We start from the raw sequence: 17,354 nt of genomic DNA on the forward strand, positions 1-17,354 counted from the left end.
AATTTTCACTATTAAAAACTCTGATTAATGTATTTGGGCATTAAGTGTCCATATGCCTAATAATTTCTTTAAGGCTGAGTTCTAAAGGTGAACTAACTATTTTAAATGGTTATCAGTAAGTTTAAAACTTTTGATATATACACCGCTAAATTGTTTTCCAAAGCAGCTATGTTAATGCATACTCTCACTAGTAAAATATATATTCTTATTTTAAATACCGTGTAGATGAAAAGTGAACTATTAGATTTTCTTGGATTACACTGAGCCTAAATTTTTTAAATGTTATGACCATTTGATAACGTTCCTCTATGAATAAGCTATTTATTTTACTACCATTTATTCATTTGGGTTTTACTCTCGTCTTTATTTGAATGGGATTTTAATACACCAAAACTGACTTTTTTTTTTTGTATTTTTCCTAAGAATTTTTTCTATCAGCTTTTCTCCTATTAGTCCTTTTCTTTAGGATTTCTTTCATCTCTTACTAAGTCCTTCATCCAGAGAGTATGCAGAAATTTGAACTGAAAAAATTATAAAAATTTTTTGTTTACTTAGAAAGTAATACAGGTATATAATAAAAATTACAATACAAACAAGTATATACTCTGATCCTCAATACCTTAGTTATTTTCTTGTGTATGATGATTTAACTAACTACCTCTTTTTAAAAAAAGAACAAAAATGGTAGCAAGCTACACATGCTTTTCTATACCAAACATATTTTACATTAATTTGGAGATCTAATTTGTATAAGTAAGCCTACCCCCTCCTTTGTAAAGGGCGCAAAACACTTATTTGGCAGTAAGTGAGGGTAGTGTCATTTAACGTCTTGTACTGATGGACATTAGTTTCCAGACTTTAGTTACTACAAACGCTACACCTCATGTCCTTGAACATAGATCTTTGGCGATAAGCCTGAATATATTTATAGGCTAAATTCCTAAAACTGAAACTGACGAAACAAGACAAGCATTTTAAATCATAGATAGTACCAAACTACTCTTTTAAAAAGTTGTAGAATTTACACTCCCATCAAAAATGCATGAATCTTTGTTTATGGTACAATCCTGTCCTAACTAATAAATGTGGCAAGAGTGCTGGAATTCAAAATCATCATTTTAAAGTCAACACACTAAGATTAGTCCAAGCAAGTACTGTGAATGGATACTACATATATATGGAGAGATTTTTAATAAGCAGGATATTTATGTGATCTTAAAGAGTTTCCCTACATACTGCTTACTATACACAAGATTAAAAACAGTAACCATGAAAATGTGAACTGGTGCAGGCACTATGGAAAACAGTATGGAGGCTTCTCAAAATAACTAAAAGCAGAGTTGCCATGTGATCCTGCAATCCCACTCCTGGCCATATATCTGGACAAAACTATAATTCAAAACACACAGGCACCCCAATGCTCACTGCAGCACTATTTACAATGGGCAAGACAAGGAAACAACATAAATATCCATTGACAGATGAATGGATAAAGAAGATGTAGTGTGTGTGTATGTCTGTGTATATATACACACATACACACATATATGCACAACGGAGTACGATTCAGCCATAAAAAAGAATGAAATACCATTTGCAACAACATGCATGGACCTAGAGATTATCTACCCAAGTGAAGTAAATCAGAAAAGACAAATACCAAATGATGTCACTTATAAGTGAAATCTAAGATATGACACGAACTTACATATGAAAGAGAAACAGACTCACAGACATAGAAAACAGTCTCATGGTTACCAAGGAGGGCAGGGGAGGGATGGACTGGGAGTGTGGGATTAGCAGATGCAAACTATTATACACAGAACAGATAAACAACAAAGTCCTATTGTCTAGCACAGGAAACTATATTCAATATCCTGTGATAAACCATAAAGGAAAATAATATGAAAAAGAATGTGTATATACATGTATAACTGTATAACTGCATCACTATGATGTGTAGCAGAAATTGACACAGCAACATAAATAAACTACACATCAATAATTTTTTTTTAAGTAACCATATAGTAATCAGAAAGCACCTTGATGGGGTGAAAAAGTCACATTACCATGGAGGGACAAATGGACAGTCTATGTCTCAGATATGAAACCATAAAAAGGACACATTATTACTCATGTCATATTCCAGCCAGGACTGCATAATATAAATCTAATCATGAGGAAAGAGTAGACAAGCCCCAAGTAAGGAACATTCTATTAAATAAGGAAAGCAGGAGAGGGCTATGTTTTCCAAAAATACCAATGTCATTAGAGACAAAGGATGAGGAACTGTTGTAAACTAAAGGACACTAAAGAGATATGCAACTAGATGTAGGACATGGTCCTAGACTGGATCCCACACTGTAGAGAAAAAACACTAAGGACGTTTACTAAGTCAACTGACAGAAAGAGAATACGGGTAGGTAGTGGAGTGGTATCATAGATTTGCTGAGGTAGATCACTGCGCTGTAGTTGTGTATGAGCGTGTCCTTTTCCTTACGAGGTGCATATTGACGTGTCTCAGTGAAGTAGCTCAGTCGTGTCCGACTCTGCAACCCCGTGGCCCGTAGCCTACCAGGCTCCTCCCTCCATGGGATTCTCCAGGCAAGAATACTAGAGTGGATTGCCATTTCCCTCTCCAGGGGATCTTCCCAACCCAGGGATCGAACCAGGGTCTCCTGCATTGCAGGCAGACACTTTAATCTCTCAGCCACCAGGGAAGCCTCAGAGAAGAAGATCAAAATGTACACAGCTCACTCGCCAATAGTTCGGAAAAAGATACATATATACATACATACATGAGAGAAAAAGTGAAAAATGACATGATAGGTTAACAGCAGCTGAATCTGAGTGTTCTTGGTGCTATCACTGTTAACTGCTGTTATTTGGAAAACATTTCCAAATCAACTAAAATTTTTTAAAGTTAAAAAAAAAAAGGAAAACAATGACTATTCATATCCTACACACACACACACATCCCCCTAGCATGTCAGTGCCTATTATAGGTAAAAAAAAAAAATGGTATCTCACAGTTTTAATTTGCGTTTCTAATATGAGGTTAAACATCTTACATTTAATGACCATTTTATTTCTATAAACTGCCTTCTGATTTTTAAGCAAATTTTATATCTAAAACATTTTATCTCTCTACAATTTACTTTGATGTTGTTATAAACTGAATGTTTGTGTCCCTCTCCCACTCCCAAATTCATATATGAAGTTCTAATGCCCAATGTGATAGCAATTGGAGGTGGAGCCTTTGGGAGAGTTCTTTCAACAACGAATTGCAAGGCTTAAAAAAATAAAAAAGAGAGGGAACCTACAGACTGAAACTTAAGACATATCAACCAATAGACTGACTGGGTGCCCTCAAAATTTATGTTGAAACAACCTCCAACATAATAGTGCTGGGTGATGGATCCTTTAGAAGATCCATGAGGGTGGGACCCTTAAATGAGATTCAGTCAGTCACTCAGTCATGTCCGACTCTTTGCGACCCCATGAACTGCAGCACGCCAGGCCTCCCTGTCCATCAAAAACTCCCGGAGTTCACTCAAACTCACATCCATTGAGTCAGTGATGCCATCCAGCCATCTCATCCTCTGTCATCCCCTTCTCCTCCTGCCCCCAATCCCTCCCAGTATCAGTCTTTTCCAATGAGTCACTCTTCGCATGAGGTGGCCAAAGTACTGGAGTTTCAGCTTTAGCATCATTCCTTCCAAAGAACACCCACGACTGATCTCCTTTAGAATGGACTAGTTGGATCTCCTTGCAGTCCAAGGGATTCTCAAGAGTCTTCTCCAACACCACAGTTCAACACCACAGTTCAAGAGCATCAATTCTTTGATGCTCAGCTTTCTTCACAGTCCAACTCTCACATACATACATGACCACTGGAAAAACCATAGCCTTGACTAGAAGGACCTTTGTTGCCAAAGTAATGTCTCTGCTTTTGAATATGCTATCTAGGTTGGTCATAACTTTCCTTCCAAGGAGTAAGCGTCTTTTAATTTCATGGCTGCAATCACCATCTGCAGTGATTTTGGAGCCCCCCAAAATAAAGTCTGACATTGTTTCCACTGTTTCCCCATCTATTTCCCATGAAGTGATGGGACCAGATGCCATGATCTTAGTTTTCTGAATGTTGAGCTTAGTGTCCTTATAAAAGAGACTCCAGAGAACTCCCCATCCCTCCTTCTGCCTTGTGAGGCCATAGTTAAAAGAGGAACCAGGAAGCAGGCCCTCACCAGGCACCAAATCTGCTGATGCCTTGATCCTAGACTTCTCAGCCTCCAGAACTATGAGAAATAAGTAATTGTTCGTAAGCCATCCCAGGCTATGGTATTCTGTTATGGCAACATAAATGGACTAAGGCAGATGTAAAATGCTGATAAAGTAAGTTTCAAGGGTGCCAACCAATTATTCCAGAACTATTTGGTAAATAAACCCTTTCTCTGTCCCACTGATTTTTAATGTCCTTTTGGGAATACTTAAAATAATTTGTGTGTCTCTTCTCATTTTTTAACTCAAACTAACCTTTTACAAAATTCCATCCAAATGTTAAAGATTTTCTACCTGTATCAGTTCAAATATATAGCTAAATAATCAATGAGTGTTTAAGAAATACCTAGTATTTCATAAACAACTCATAAGACACACATTTAAATGTGGAACTCACATCAGGCGTATACTTAGCTGTTATTCTCACATATATAATGTAAATTTAGAAAAGCTTTACACCCTGAACCATTGCTGGAGCCTAAGATATTTATTCTGGATCAGTAACAGTGTGAAAAAGAAACTTAACGGTTTCAACAAATGAAAGAAACAGAAATAACTTAGTTTCAAATGCTATCACATCTCCCCTTAAAATACACAGAGTTTATAATCATTTTTTTTAATGATAAATGGAAAAAGCTTTCTATGACTAAAATGTAAAACACTTCCTCAGTTTGAGGTACTAAGTGGAAGAAAAAGTTTATACTCAAAACTATTCTTCATAACTTTTGTTTTCCTTTCCCTTCCTCCAAAGACTGAAATTAACTTTTATAATTTATAAGAGACTTAAGGGACAAGCTTATCTCTTCTATTTTCTTTGTGAATCCTCACAACATCCAGAATAAGTATCTCTGTACATAATGAATATTCAATGAATGGTACTGACAGAATACATATTAAGATGAAGGTGGCCAATGAATTTCAGGAATTCTTAAATAACAAAATCTTACCTCTTCAAAAACAGCAGCTTTATTTACTTTTTCCCTTGCAATGTCACAGATTTTCAAGATACCCAGAGCAAAAGCTTTCATGGCAGGATCTTCTATAAAATCTGGATTATGAATGTAAAGGCACGTAAATACTGTCTGTGCCAAGGAATGGCCTTCTAACCACGTTATCTATAAAGAAATAAAAGAATGCACAAGTCTGAAAAGTCTGATTCAACAGAGGCCAGACACAGACCCAAATAAATATGATTAGTCACAAGACTTAAAAGAAGATTAAAAGGAAGATCAGAAAAGAAAAGCGTCTGAATCCACTTTCATTGACCAAAGTCTTCCAAGAATTAAAAATATGATTACCCAAAAGTTATAGATATGGAAAGCATTCTTTTATTATATAATTCAGTTTGCAAAATATTTAGAGATTAATGAAATTAGAGTCCCTCCTTACTTCATATCCAAACACTATTAATTCTATTACAATGTAGTAAATAAAAACCCATGAAATTAAGGAATTCACAATTTTAGAGCCAACCAGGTTCTTAGCCACTCATTCAACTCTTCTTTTTCATCTGAACTACTACTAATCCAGTCAAGAGATTCATATCACACCTAGATTACCACAAGAAACTAGCCAACTGTTTTCCTGCCTCCCACCTTTACTTCAATACTCCAAATAAGAAAGATCATTCTAAAGCACAAAAATAATCATGCAATACTATTCTACTGAGTGACTACCATGGGCCAAGTACCCTGAGCTAGAAGCCAGAAGAACTGCAACCAAAACTGAGTAATCTATGATATTTGAGTACTATGCTAGGTATTTTGCATGTATCTTATCTCATTTTTTCCCTAACACTTTGAGAAAGGTGGTGTTTTTCTCATCTTACATATAAAGAAATAGCATAAATAATTTGCCCGTGTTTATTCTAATTTCTACTTAGTCTAAGAATTCTGCAATAGAGCAAGAAAACTACATTACAAAATGAGAAATGCACATGAAAACTGCTTTAATTAAAATGCATATTTTGTATTACTAGTGTGCAGAAGACTCTCCAGACTAAAAACTGTCTGCCTATTAAAGTCCAAACTTAGATACAGCCCCAATACTCTTATAGAATTGTTCCTCAACTTTGACACAAATCCTCCATCTTGCCCCCTTTTAGCCTATTCTACTACAATTACAAATGGCCAAAGAGTAATAAAAATATTTCTGAGGGAAAGAGCTTTGCAGGAAGGATCAGGATTCTCACTATGCCCCTTCCAGGCAAATAGTAGGCAAATAGGTAAGAATGATACCAGAGCGCTCACAGAGCTGATGTAAAAGACCAAAGTAAAAAATATACACATAAAACACATAACAGAAATACTTCATACACACTGGTAATCAATGAATATTTTACCAGACACACAAATGAAGACATTTTATATTATGTCTAAAAATAATGATTTAATATCAACTTTAAAAAAGAAAGGGACACTCAGAAAGTGGGGGTGGGGTGGAGGAGAAGAGCAGTACACATGCGAGTTTTCCCACAATTAAACCACATTGTCTAGGAAGACAATCTATCCAGTACACATATATAAATAAATAAATAAAATTCCTCATAGTATAAAATGGCCAGTTTACTTCAATTTTCCCTAGAATAGGAAAAAAATTTCTTCAAAGCCAATCCAAAACTCTCTTTGGTTAAATGTCATGCTTACTTACAGAACCTTTAAATTACAGATTTGTTTTCCTGGGTACCAGGAGAATAGAAAAGGTACTTTGGATAATGGCTGTATATTATTATCTTTCTTGGAAAGAAAATATCCTTCCAGAAGATGAGAACCTAAAATCACCCAGATGAAAAGATAAAATAGCTGCTTCCTAGAGCATAACTTAGCCTAATAATCTTACATACATCTTACTAGGCCAAGAATTATATATATTTCATATTCAGTGATGGTGTATATACTTTCAAACTGTAATTCAAGTAAGCCACAGCTCTAAAATTAACAAATAGTGCTATCTTAACTCTTACCAAACAGCAAAAGCATGTATCCATTATCCCTATCAATTCAGGCAAGGTGAGGTCTTTAATTTTTATGGTGCCATCCTAAAAGAAAGGGGAAATATGACATATAAGCTTTTTAAAAATGTATGGTTACTGTGTACAGTAAATATTTTAAAGTATAAATTCTAAGAAAACTCTATCTCATCATCTGATAAAACTAAGGGGCCGAATTAACTCTGTATTCTGGGAAGATTTGGGAGATTGGCATTGAAACATGTGAAATGTCATGTAAAAAAAAAAATAAAATAATGTATCTTAATAAGTCGTCAATACTAAAAATAAAAGCCTAATATAAAATAAAGGCCTTTATAAAAAAATGAGTCAAACTAACAAATATTTAAAAAGCACAGTTAAAATTAGTTTTGAACATTAATAAATATGAAGCATTTTAATGAACTGAAACTATTTACAAAGAAAAAAAATTTTTTTTTATTTTCCTTAAAATGATGTATGTCATAAATTTTTTAACAGTTTCCACTTATTTAACATATCTTTCTTCAAAAACTATGCAAAATTAAACTCTGAGGCAACTATGAATGAACTTCTAAATCAATTCTCATTGAGTAAATTTCTAGTTCACTACAAGCATTTTATTTAATATATTTAAAATTTAATCCTTAATCAATTACCTTGGTATTTATACTCAAAACACTTTCAAATATTAATTTTAAAAATGCATGCATATACAAATTTAGAACAAGCTTTTAATGAGACCTGTTAAAACTTCCAGACAGATAACTAACTTGTTTACATACCCGAGATGCATTTAAGAAAATTTGATATACTAAGTTTGATTTCCATTATTAATCAAAATGTTTTAACATATGAATAACAAATAATAAAACACAAAAGGCACAATGGTAACAACCTTGATAGCTTGTTCAAAATTGAGAACTTTTCGATTAACTTGGTTTCCAATCATGCCAGCATCCATCTTGGGATCCATCATTTCAATGGCAGACATGGCTTCAAAAAGACCAAATCTGCAATAAAAAAAATTGACTCTACAAATTATATTTGAACCAATAAGCTTATCCAGATTCCCACAATGGTACAAAAATCATTACAGTATTGAATACTTCAAATAACTACCCTATTCTAGGTATTTAGTCTCCACAACTTGCTATCACTTCTATTTCAATTAAATAATCCTCCTTCAACATAAAATTCCTTCCATGTACTTGTCACTCAAATCATTTTACATGCACTATAGGAAAAGAATTAAAAGAAAAGCTGTTTTTCGTTCTTCCTTCAAAAACTCTGCACATTAGAAGATTTGGGGGAAAAAAGAGATCAACTGATCAGCAATGGATTTCATTTTGCCTTCTTTATTTAACACTTAGAAAAGTATGTTTGGAATAATCATTATCAAATGTAACTTGCAGGTATTTTTCATTTTCTTTACACCTTGAAAGTCTAAAAATCTGGCACATCACCATCTATAATGCCCAAAGTTTTGGCAATTACATAAGAAAAAAAAAAAAGAAATCCTGATGGTCTGGTATTAGTGGCTTATTAGCTGTGATACAGTATGGCCTGAACAGTTAGTATATCTTTAATTGAGATATGAAAAATGAAGAACCTAAAAGAAAGTATGATTGGCCATCAAGCTACTGACTTTCTAATTTGCTTAGTCTAAGCCAATAAATTACTAGGAAAATAAAAGAGATCTATCTATGTTACACTACATCATTTCTCTCAGAAAAGCAGCAGCAGTAAGATATTAAGAAAAATAAACAAATGGGATCCAATCAAACTTACAAGCTTTTGCACAGCAAAGGAAACCATAAACAAAATGAAACAAAACATCAACAAACAAAAAGACAACCTACCGAATGGGAAATAATATTTGCAAATGAAGCAACCAACAAGGGCTTAATTTCCAAAACACAAATAGCTTATACATCTCAACAACAATAAAAACTATCCAACTGAAAAATGGGCAGAAGACCTACTTAAACATTTCTACAAAGAAGAAATACAAATGGCCAATAGGCACATGAAAAAGATGCTCAACACTGCTAATTAGTGATTTTCAAATGAAAACTACAAGATACCACCTCATACCAGTCAGAATGGCCATCATTAAAAACTTTACAAACAACAAATGCTATAGAGGCTATAAAACAAAGGGAACCTTCCTGCAGTGTTGGTGGGAATGTAAATTGGTACGTAAGTATGGTAAGCAAGTATGTAAGAAAGTTGGTACATAAATATGTAAATACGCAGAACAGTATGGAGGTTACTGAGAAAACTAAAAACAGAATTACCCTATAACCCAGCAACCCCACTCCTGGGATATATCCAGACAAAACTTTAATTCAAAGATACACGCAGCCCTTTATTCACAGCAGCACTAGTCACAATAGCCAAGATATGGAAACAGCCTACATATTTACTGACAGATAAATGAATAAAGAACATGTGGTATATATATTAGCTTGGTGGAAAAGTAATTGTGGTTTTGCATTGTTGAACTTTGCTGTTTAAAGTTCAACAGCATATTAAAAAGCAGAAACATTACTTTGCCAACAAAGGTCCGTCTAGTCAAGGCTATGGTTTTTCCAGTGGTCATGTATGGATATGAGAGTTGGACTGTGAAGAAAGCTGAGCGCCGAAGAATTGATGCTTTTGAACTGTGAACATGTTGGAGCAGACTCTTGAGAGTCCCTTGGACTGCAAGGAGATCCAACCAGTCCATCCTAAAGGAAAACAGTCCTGAATAGTCACTGGAAGGACTGATGCTGAAGCTGAAACTCCAATACTCTGGCCACCTAATGGGAAAAACTGACTCACTGGAAAAGACCCTGATGCTGGGAAAGACTGAAGGCAGTAGGAGAAGGGGACAACAGAGAATGAGATGGTTGGATGGCATCACCGACTCAATGGACGTGAGTTTGAGTAAACTCCGGGAACTGGTGATGAACAGGGAAGGCTGGTACACTGCAGTCCATGAAGTCACAAAGAGTCGGATATGACTGAGCAACTGAACTGAACTGAACTGATGCTACTGAAATTTGCTGATACTAGAAAATATTCTTAAATAAATGTGATTATGTTATACATCATTTTAATGCACACTTCTCACTTTGCATTTTTTTGCTAATGACTTATAACTTGATGTTTATTTTATATGTATTTTAGACTAGGGAAATGATGTTAAGACAAAAAGAAAATCTGAGCTATTTTCCTGAGTTCAAAATGGGTGGTAAAGCAGAGACAACTTGCAACATTGACAACGCAGTTGGCCTATGAACTCATAACAGATGTACAGTACAGTGGTGGTTCAAGAAGTTTTGCAAAGGAGATGAGAGCCTTGAAGTTGAGAAGCACAGTGGCTGGCCGTTGGAAGTTGACAGCTAGCAACTGAGAGCATCATCGAAGCTGATCCTCTTACAACTATAGGAGAAGCTGCTGAAGAACTCAACGACGACCATGCTATGGTGGTTTGGCATTTGAAGCAAATTGGGAAGGTGAAAAAGCTCAATAAGTAGGTGTCTCAGGAGCTGACCAAAAATAAAAAAAATCAGCATTCTTAAGTGTTATCTCCTTTTATTCTGTGCAACAACGATCGGATTGTGATGTGCTACAAAAAGTCGACTGTATACAACTTCCAACGATGACCAGCTCAGTGGTTGAGAAGAAGCTCCAAAGTACTTTCCAAAGCCAAATCTGTACCAAAAAAAGGTCACCGTCACTGTTTGGCAGTCTGCTGCCAGTCTGATCCACGAGCGCTTCCTGAATCCCAGTGAAACCATTACATCTGTGAAGTATGCTCAACCAACTGATGAGATGAACCAAAAACTGCAACACCTGCAGCCAGCACTAGTCAACAGAATGGGGCCACTTTTTCTCCACAATGCCTGACCACACATCACACAACCAATGCTTCAAAAGTTGAAGGAACCGGGCTACAAAGTTTTGCCTCATCCACCATATTCATTTGACCTCTTGCCAATTGACTACCACTTCTTCAAGCATCTCTACAACTTATTGCAGGGAAATGCTTCTGCAACCAGCAGGAGGCTTTCCAAAAGTTTGCTGAGTCCCAAAGCATGGATTTTTATGCTACAGAAATAAACTTATTTCTCATTGGCAAAAATGTGTTGATTGTAATGGTTTCTATTTTCATGAATAAAGATATGTTTGAGCCGAGTTATAATGCTTTAAAATTCATGGTCTGAAATTGCAATTACTTTTTCACCAACCTAATACAATGGATTACTGCTAAGGCATGTAAGTCATGTCCGACTCTGTGCGACTCCATAGATGGCAGCCCACCAGGCTCCTCCGTCCCTGGGATTCTCCAGGCAAGAACACTGGAGTGGGTTGCCATTTCCTTCTCCAATGCATGAAAGTGGAAAGTGAAAGGGAAGTCGCTCAGTCGTGTCCGACTCCTAGCAACCCCATGGACTGCAGCCTAGCAGGCTCCTCCGTCCATGGGATTTTCCAGGCAAGAGTACTGGAGTGGGGTGCCATTGCCTTCTCCGATCAGATACTATAAACCTGTATTAATTAAAGGCATTCTAGCATACACAGATCAAGAGAAAACAATCTAAATCCACACAGATTTATGTAATCCATGTAATTCCATGTAAGAATTACAGATGATAAAGACGGAATTTCAATTAGTGGAAAATCAGTGCATTAGTCAATCAATACTATTAAGATAAGTGGTTAACTACCATGAAAAAGTGGTATCTTTGATTTACACAATTAAACACAAACTCCAGGCAGATTTAAGTTCTAAACCTAAGACAAACAAATGAACAAAAATTTTTCAATAATTTACAAAGCTATGAAGAAAAAAGTTGGGTTACTCCAGCTGTGTAAAATATTAAAAAATTACATGCAACAATAAACTTGTCAGTTAAAATATAGACAATTATCTGGGGGAAATACTTTTAATACAGGCTATTTTGAAAAAGTTAGTATACAGAAAATACAACTAATTCATACAAATGTTTGTTGTTGTTTTAGTTACTAAGTCATGTTCGACTCTTCTGCAACCCCATCAACTACAACCTGCCAGGCTCTTCTGTCTATGAGATTTCCCAGGCAAGAATACAGAAGTGCGTTGCCATTTCTTTCTCCAGTGGGTCTTGCTGACCCAGGGATCGAACTTGTATCTTCCACATTGGCTGGTGGATTCTTTACCACCGAGCCACATGGGAAGCCCAACTCATAAAAATATGAAAAGGCAAATAATCAGAAGAAAAGTAGGCAAAGGACATAAATGAACAATTAAAAGAGAAAATATAAACTACTGATATGAATAAAAATTAAAATGTAATCAAGTAATGCAAAACAAAATGATGGTTTTTTGGGGGGAGGAGTAAGGAAAATTTTAAAAAGCAAGCATACTCTCATATACTGTTGGTGTGTAAACTGATAAAGCCTTTTGTGAGGGAAATTTGGCTGACTCCATTAAAATCCATTCATTTGATTTCTAGGCTTCTGTCTTCAAAATTATCTGCACATGTATATGTATAAAGCAGTTGTATAAACTAAATTCACACTTAATTTTTCAATTTTCCCATGCTACCAATAAATGCTGCAATCTGAAAGTCCAACAATAGGGACACCATGAACAAATTATCATAGTCATTTTATAAAATAAAAAGCAAGTTTAAAATGAACAAGGCAGAACTATTACATACTAAAATGGAAAGAACTCTAGGATATAGTGAATGGGAGAGAAATCTGCAGTACGATACAGTCGACCCCTTCTATCCACAGTGGACTGGCTCCAGACACCTTGGCAGATGCTGGAGCCCTTTACATAAAACTGCATAGTTGAATACTGCTCCGTATATCCCCATTTACAACTAACTAGTTTTATAACAATGACTATCTCCAGACAAGGAGCGGAGACTGTGTGGGGGAAAAGGTATCATGGGAAGTTTTGCTTCATCCCTAATGTTTAAATCTGTTAAAATACAAAGTATCCATTTATTACTATACGAAAACAACTAAAGAAAAGTTGTTATGGGCACAATTAAAACCCTAGATCAATAAGATATCTGTCTAATTAGTAACACTGCCATAGAAACTATAATAGCAACAAGTTAGCTATTCCATTCATTCAACAAATGCTCAGTGCCTACTACTACCTGCAAGGCACTGTTCTAGGCACTTGAGATACATGAGGGAGGAAAACAAATCTGACCACTTCCTGAAGCTCACATTCTAGTGGCAGAAAACGGACAACAAGAAAGTAAATTACATAGGTAGATTACATAGAAGGCTAGAAGACTGTACATGCTAGGGGGTGGAAATGACACTTAAAAGACGATATGGATTAAAAGGATACAATTTTAAGAGATGGTCATGGTAGGCTGCTGGTAATCATGATCCCTGGGCTCAATGACTAAAACCCTGGGGAAACGAAAAGGATCATGTTCCTCTTGTGATCCTTCTCAAATGCTATTCCACAGTCAGCAGTCACGTTCCTTCCTGAACTAGCTTATGGTCTGATTTCATTACATCCTTCCTATAACTGCCAGTGGCATCAAATAATGATGTTCTCAAAGTGTGGTCCCTAGATCAGCAGCATCAATCTCACCTGGGAACTTGTCAGAAATGCAACTTCTGTGATCCCACACTAGACCTACTAAATAAGGAACTCTGGGGGCGGGTCCCAGCAACCTATGTTTTAAAAACTCTTTCAGATGACACTGATATCACTAAAGTCTTAGAAGAACTAAATTTCAAATTCTACTTCTCCTAACCAAATATCCAATCTTGTCCACTTACTGATTTAAAATTTCATACCTCCAACCTTGAAAATTGAGTCTGGCCATAGCAGTATGAAACAGTGGCTACGGGAGTATACATATAATTAGGCATTTCCTTTCATTTACCTAGGGATTCTCAATCTACTTTTATCTAGGCATTTACTCATCTGTTTCTGGTCATCAACCAGCCTGTCACATATAACATGCAACCAATCAGTTCAATTCAGTCACTTTGTGTCTGACTCTTTGTGACCCCAGGGACTGCAGCATGCCAGGTCTCCCCATCCATCACCAACTCCCAGAGTTTACTCAAACTCATGTCCATTGAGTCCGTGATGCCATCCAACCATCTTATCCTCTAACATCTCCTTCTCCTCCCATCTTCAATCTTTCCCAGCATCAGGGTCTTTTCCAATGAGTCAGTTTTTCACATCAGGTGGCCAGAGTAGTGGAATTTCAGCTTCGTCATCAGTCCTTCCAATGACTATTCAGTACTGATTTCCTTTAGGATGGACTGGTTGGATCTCCTTGCTGTCCAAGGGACTCTCAAGAGTCTGCTCCAACACCACAGTTCAAAAGCATCAATTCTTTGGCGTTCAGCTTTCTTTATAGTCCAACTCTCATATCCATACATGACTACTGGAAAAACCACAGCTTTGAGTAGATGGACCTTTGTTGGCAAAGTAACGTCTCTGCTTTTTAATACGCTGTCTAGGTTAGTCATAACTTTTCTTCCAAGGAGCAAGCGTCTTTTAATTTCATGGCTGCACTCAACATCTGCAGTGATTTTGGAGCCCCCCAAAATAAAGTCTGTCACTGTTTCCATTGTTTCCCCATCTATTTGCCATGAAGTGATGGGACCGGATGCCATGATCTTAAGTTTTCTGAATGTTGAGCTTTAAGTCAACTTTTTCACTCTCCTCTTTCACTTTCATCAAAAGCCTATTTAGTTCTTTTTCGCTTTCTGCCGAAAGGGTGGTGTTATCTGCATATCTGAGGTTATTGATATTTCTCCTGGCAATCTTGATTCCAGCTTGTGCTTCATCCAGTCCAGCATTTTTCATGATGTACACAGCATATAAGTTAAATAAGCAGGGTGACAATATACAGCCTTGACGTACTCCTTTCCCAATTTGGAAGCAGTCTGTTGCTCCATGTCCAGTTCTAACTGTTGCTTCTTGATCTGCATTCAGATTTCTCAGAAGGCAGGTAAGGTGGTCTGGTATTCCCATCTCTTTCAGAATTTTCCACAGTTTGTTGTGAATGCAACCAATAGCTTTTCTCAATAAATTTCACATCCTGTACATCTACTCTCAAGGAAAGGACCAGAAGCCACAGTTTCACTAGGTACAACCTCTTCCCATCACAACTAAAGTCAGCTGTCTCAAAAGAGTTCACCAAGGTTAAAAAATATATAATTAGTGTTATACTTACAGCTTTGAAAGGTAAATTTACTCAGACTTCAAGGAATACTACTGCACACAAGACAAAGTAGAAATATTACACTACACTACTTCAAAGGATACAAATACTTACAGCTTATCATGAAGCAGTTCTCCCAACTTTAATTCTAAAAGAAACAAAGAGAAAAATCTTTTGAATAATACCATATTTATATTTAACTGTTAATTCTAAGAAAAAAAATGAAACAAAATATTAGCACCTGGAAAATGTGCTTAGAGTCCTTTATACTTCATTTTCTAAAAAATGGTCATATTATTCTACTCAATTACTAATATAATGTCTTCTATGCAGTGAATATTTAAATAGTAACTATAAATTGAACTTCTGAGAATCTAGCAAGTGACCCACCCATCACAGGCCACAATAATACAATCAGAATTATCAGACTCATTAAAAAAAAATCGCTAATATATTTATCCCTATATAAACTTTTCCACAGAACTCTAAGCTATTTTTCAAGTTGTTTTTAAACCACTTGGCATCATAATCTAATCTCTCTTTGTCCCAGGAGCACTGTCAAGACTATTTTTTCTTTTGGCTGCTCTGCATGGCTTACAGGGTGATCTCAGTCCTCCAACCACAGATTAAACCCACACCCTTTGCAGTGTAACTGCAGAGTCTTAACCACTGGACCACCAGGGAAGTTCAAAAACCATTTTTTAAAATCACACTTGATTTAAATAAGATAGAAAGCACTTGAGTAAACAGCTGATCAAGAATGTTTATCCCCTGTAAAGCAGCTGTTCTCAACCTTGCCTCATATCAGTATAAATTGGAGAGCTTTTGAAAATCCTAATGTCCAATCAGCATCCCAAACTAATTAAATTCTAAGAGTGGGACCTACACAGTGGTTTTAAAGGACTCCAGATGATTTCAGTGTGCAAGGAGGATGAGAACTACCTCTGTATCATTTTTAAGGAGCTTAAATGTTGATGGTCAAATCCTGTGGAAGATATAAACAAGCAGTTTTCAGAATTTTACTAATCCCCCTAGTTTATTATAAGTTCAGTAACATTTGGTTTTTAAAGTTTCATGTACCTTCCCCAATGGCTCACGTGGGTAAAGAATCTATCCGCAATGCAGCAGACACAGGAGACGCAGGTTTGATCCCTGGATTGGGAAAAATCCCCTGGAGAAGGAAATGGCAACCCACTCCAGTATTCTTGCCTAGAAAACCCCATGAACAGAGGAACCTGGTGGGCTACAGTCCGTGGGGGTCACAGAGTCAGACACAATTGAGCAACTAACACTTTCATGTACCAAAACAAATAAATCAATGAGAAACATTTATCAAAATATTACAATAAAGCAGAACATACAACAGTTCTCAAAGATGGTCTGAGAACCCAGGAGTCTGTGACATTAAAGTTGTTGTTTTTGTTTAGTCTTTAAGTCATGTCTGATGCTTTTGTGACCCTCTGGACTGCAGGCCGCCAGGCTCCTCTGCCCACGGACTTTTTCAGGCAAGGAAACTGGTATGGGTTGTCATTTCCCTCTCCAGGGATCTTCCTGACCCAGGAATCAAAGCCGTGTCTCCTGCACTGGCAGGCAGATTCTTTATCCCTGGACCACCAGGGAAGCCCAATGTTACCTTTGTAATAATACTAAAAGTTTTTTTTCATTGTGTTGACATTTCCAATGATGATGCAAAAACAATAGTGTAAAGAGGAAAAGGGCAGAACTGTAGTTTCAGCACAAATCAAGATAGTGGTCCCTAGCAAAACAGCGTATTCTTCATTTTCATGCACTTTCACTTAACAAGTCTTTGATGGAGACAGTAAAAATTACTAATCTCAGGGCAAGGACCAAAGTGCAAGTGAGGCATGTAGGGTGCAAAATTTAACGAGGTACTTTCAGATAGTACCTTAAGTTTTGTA

The 17,354-nt window shown here is 36.4% G+C and overlaps 1 protein-coding gene across 4 annotated transcripts in view; it reads right to left on the reverse strand.

The window, feature by feature from the left end:
• NAA35 (N-alpha-acetyltransferase 35, NatC auxiliary subunit) overlaps positions 1 to 17,354 on the reverse strand; it is an 88,415-nt gene that overhangs the window by 58,324 nt on the left and 12,737 nt on the right. For 3 of the 4 annotated variants that reach the window (XM_070375379.1, XM_070375380.1, XM_070375381.1), the window contains exons 3-6: positions 15,550 to 15,583; positions 8,145 to 8,259; positions 7,244 to 7,318; positions 5,229 to 5,396 (exon numbers count right to left, since the gene is read on the reverse strand). In XM_070375379.1, coding sequence (XP_070231480.1) covers positions 5,229 to 5,396; positions 7,244 to 7,318; positions 8,145 to 8,259; positions 15,550 to 15,583 — 392 coding nt within the window. The remainder of the gene's footprint in view (positions 1 to 5,228; positions 5,397 to 7,243; positions 7,319 to 8,144; positions 8,260 to 15,549; positions 15,584 to 17,354) is intronic. The other variant, XM_070375382.1, reaches the window with a different exon arrangement.

The sequence above is a fragment of the Bos mutus genome, chromosome 8 (assembly GCF_027580195.1).
Source record: "Bos mutus isolate GX-2022 chromosome 8, NWIPB_WYAK_1.1, whole genome shotgun sequence".
Taxonomy (NCBI): Eukaryota; Metazoa; Chordata; class Mammalia; order Artiodactyla; family Bovidae; genus Bos; species Bos mutus.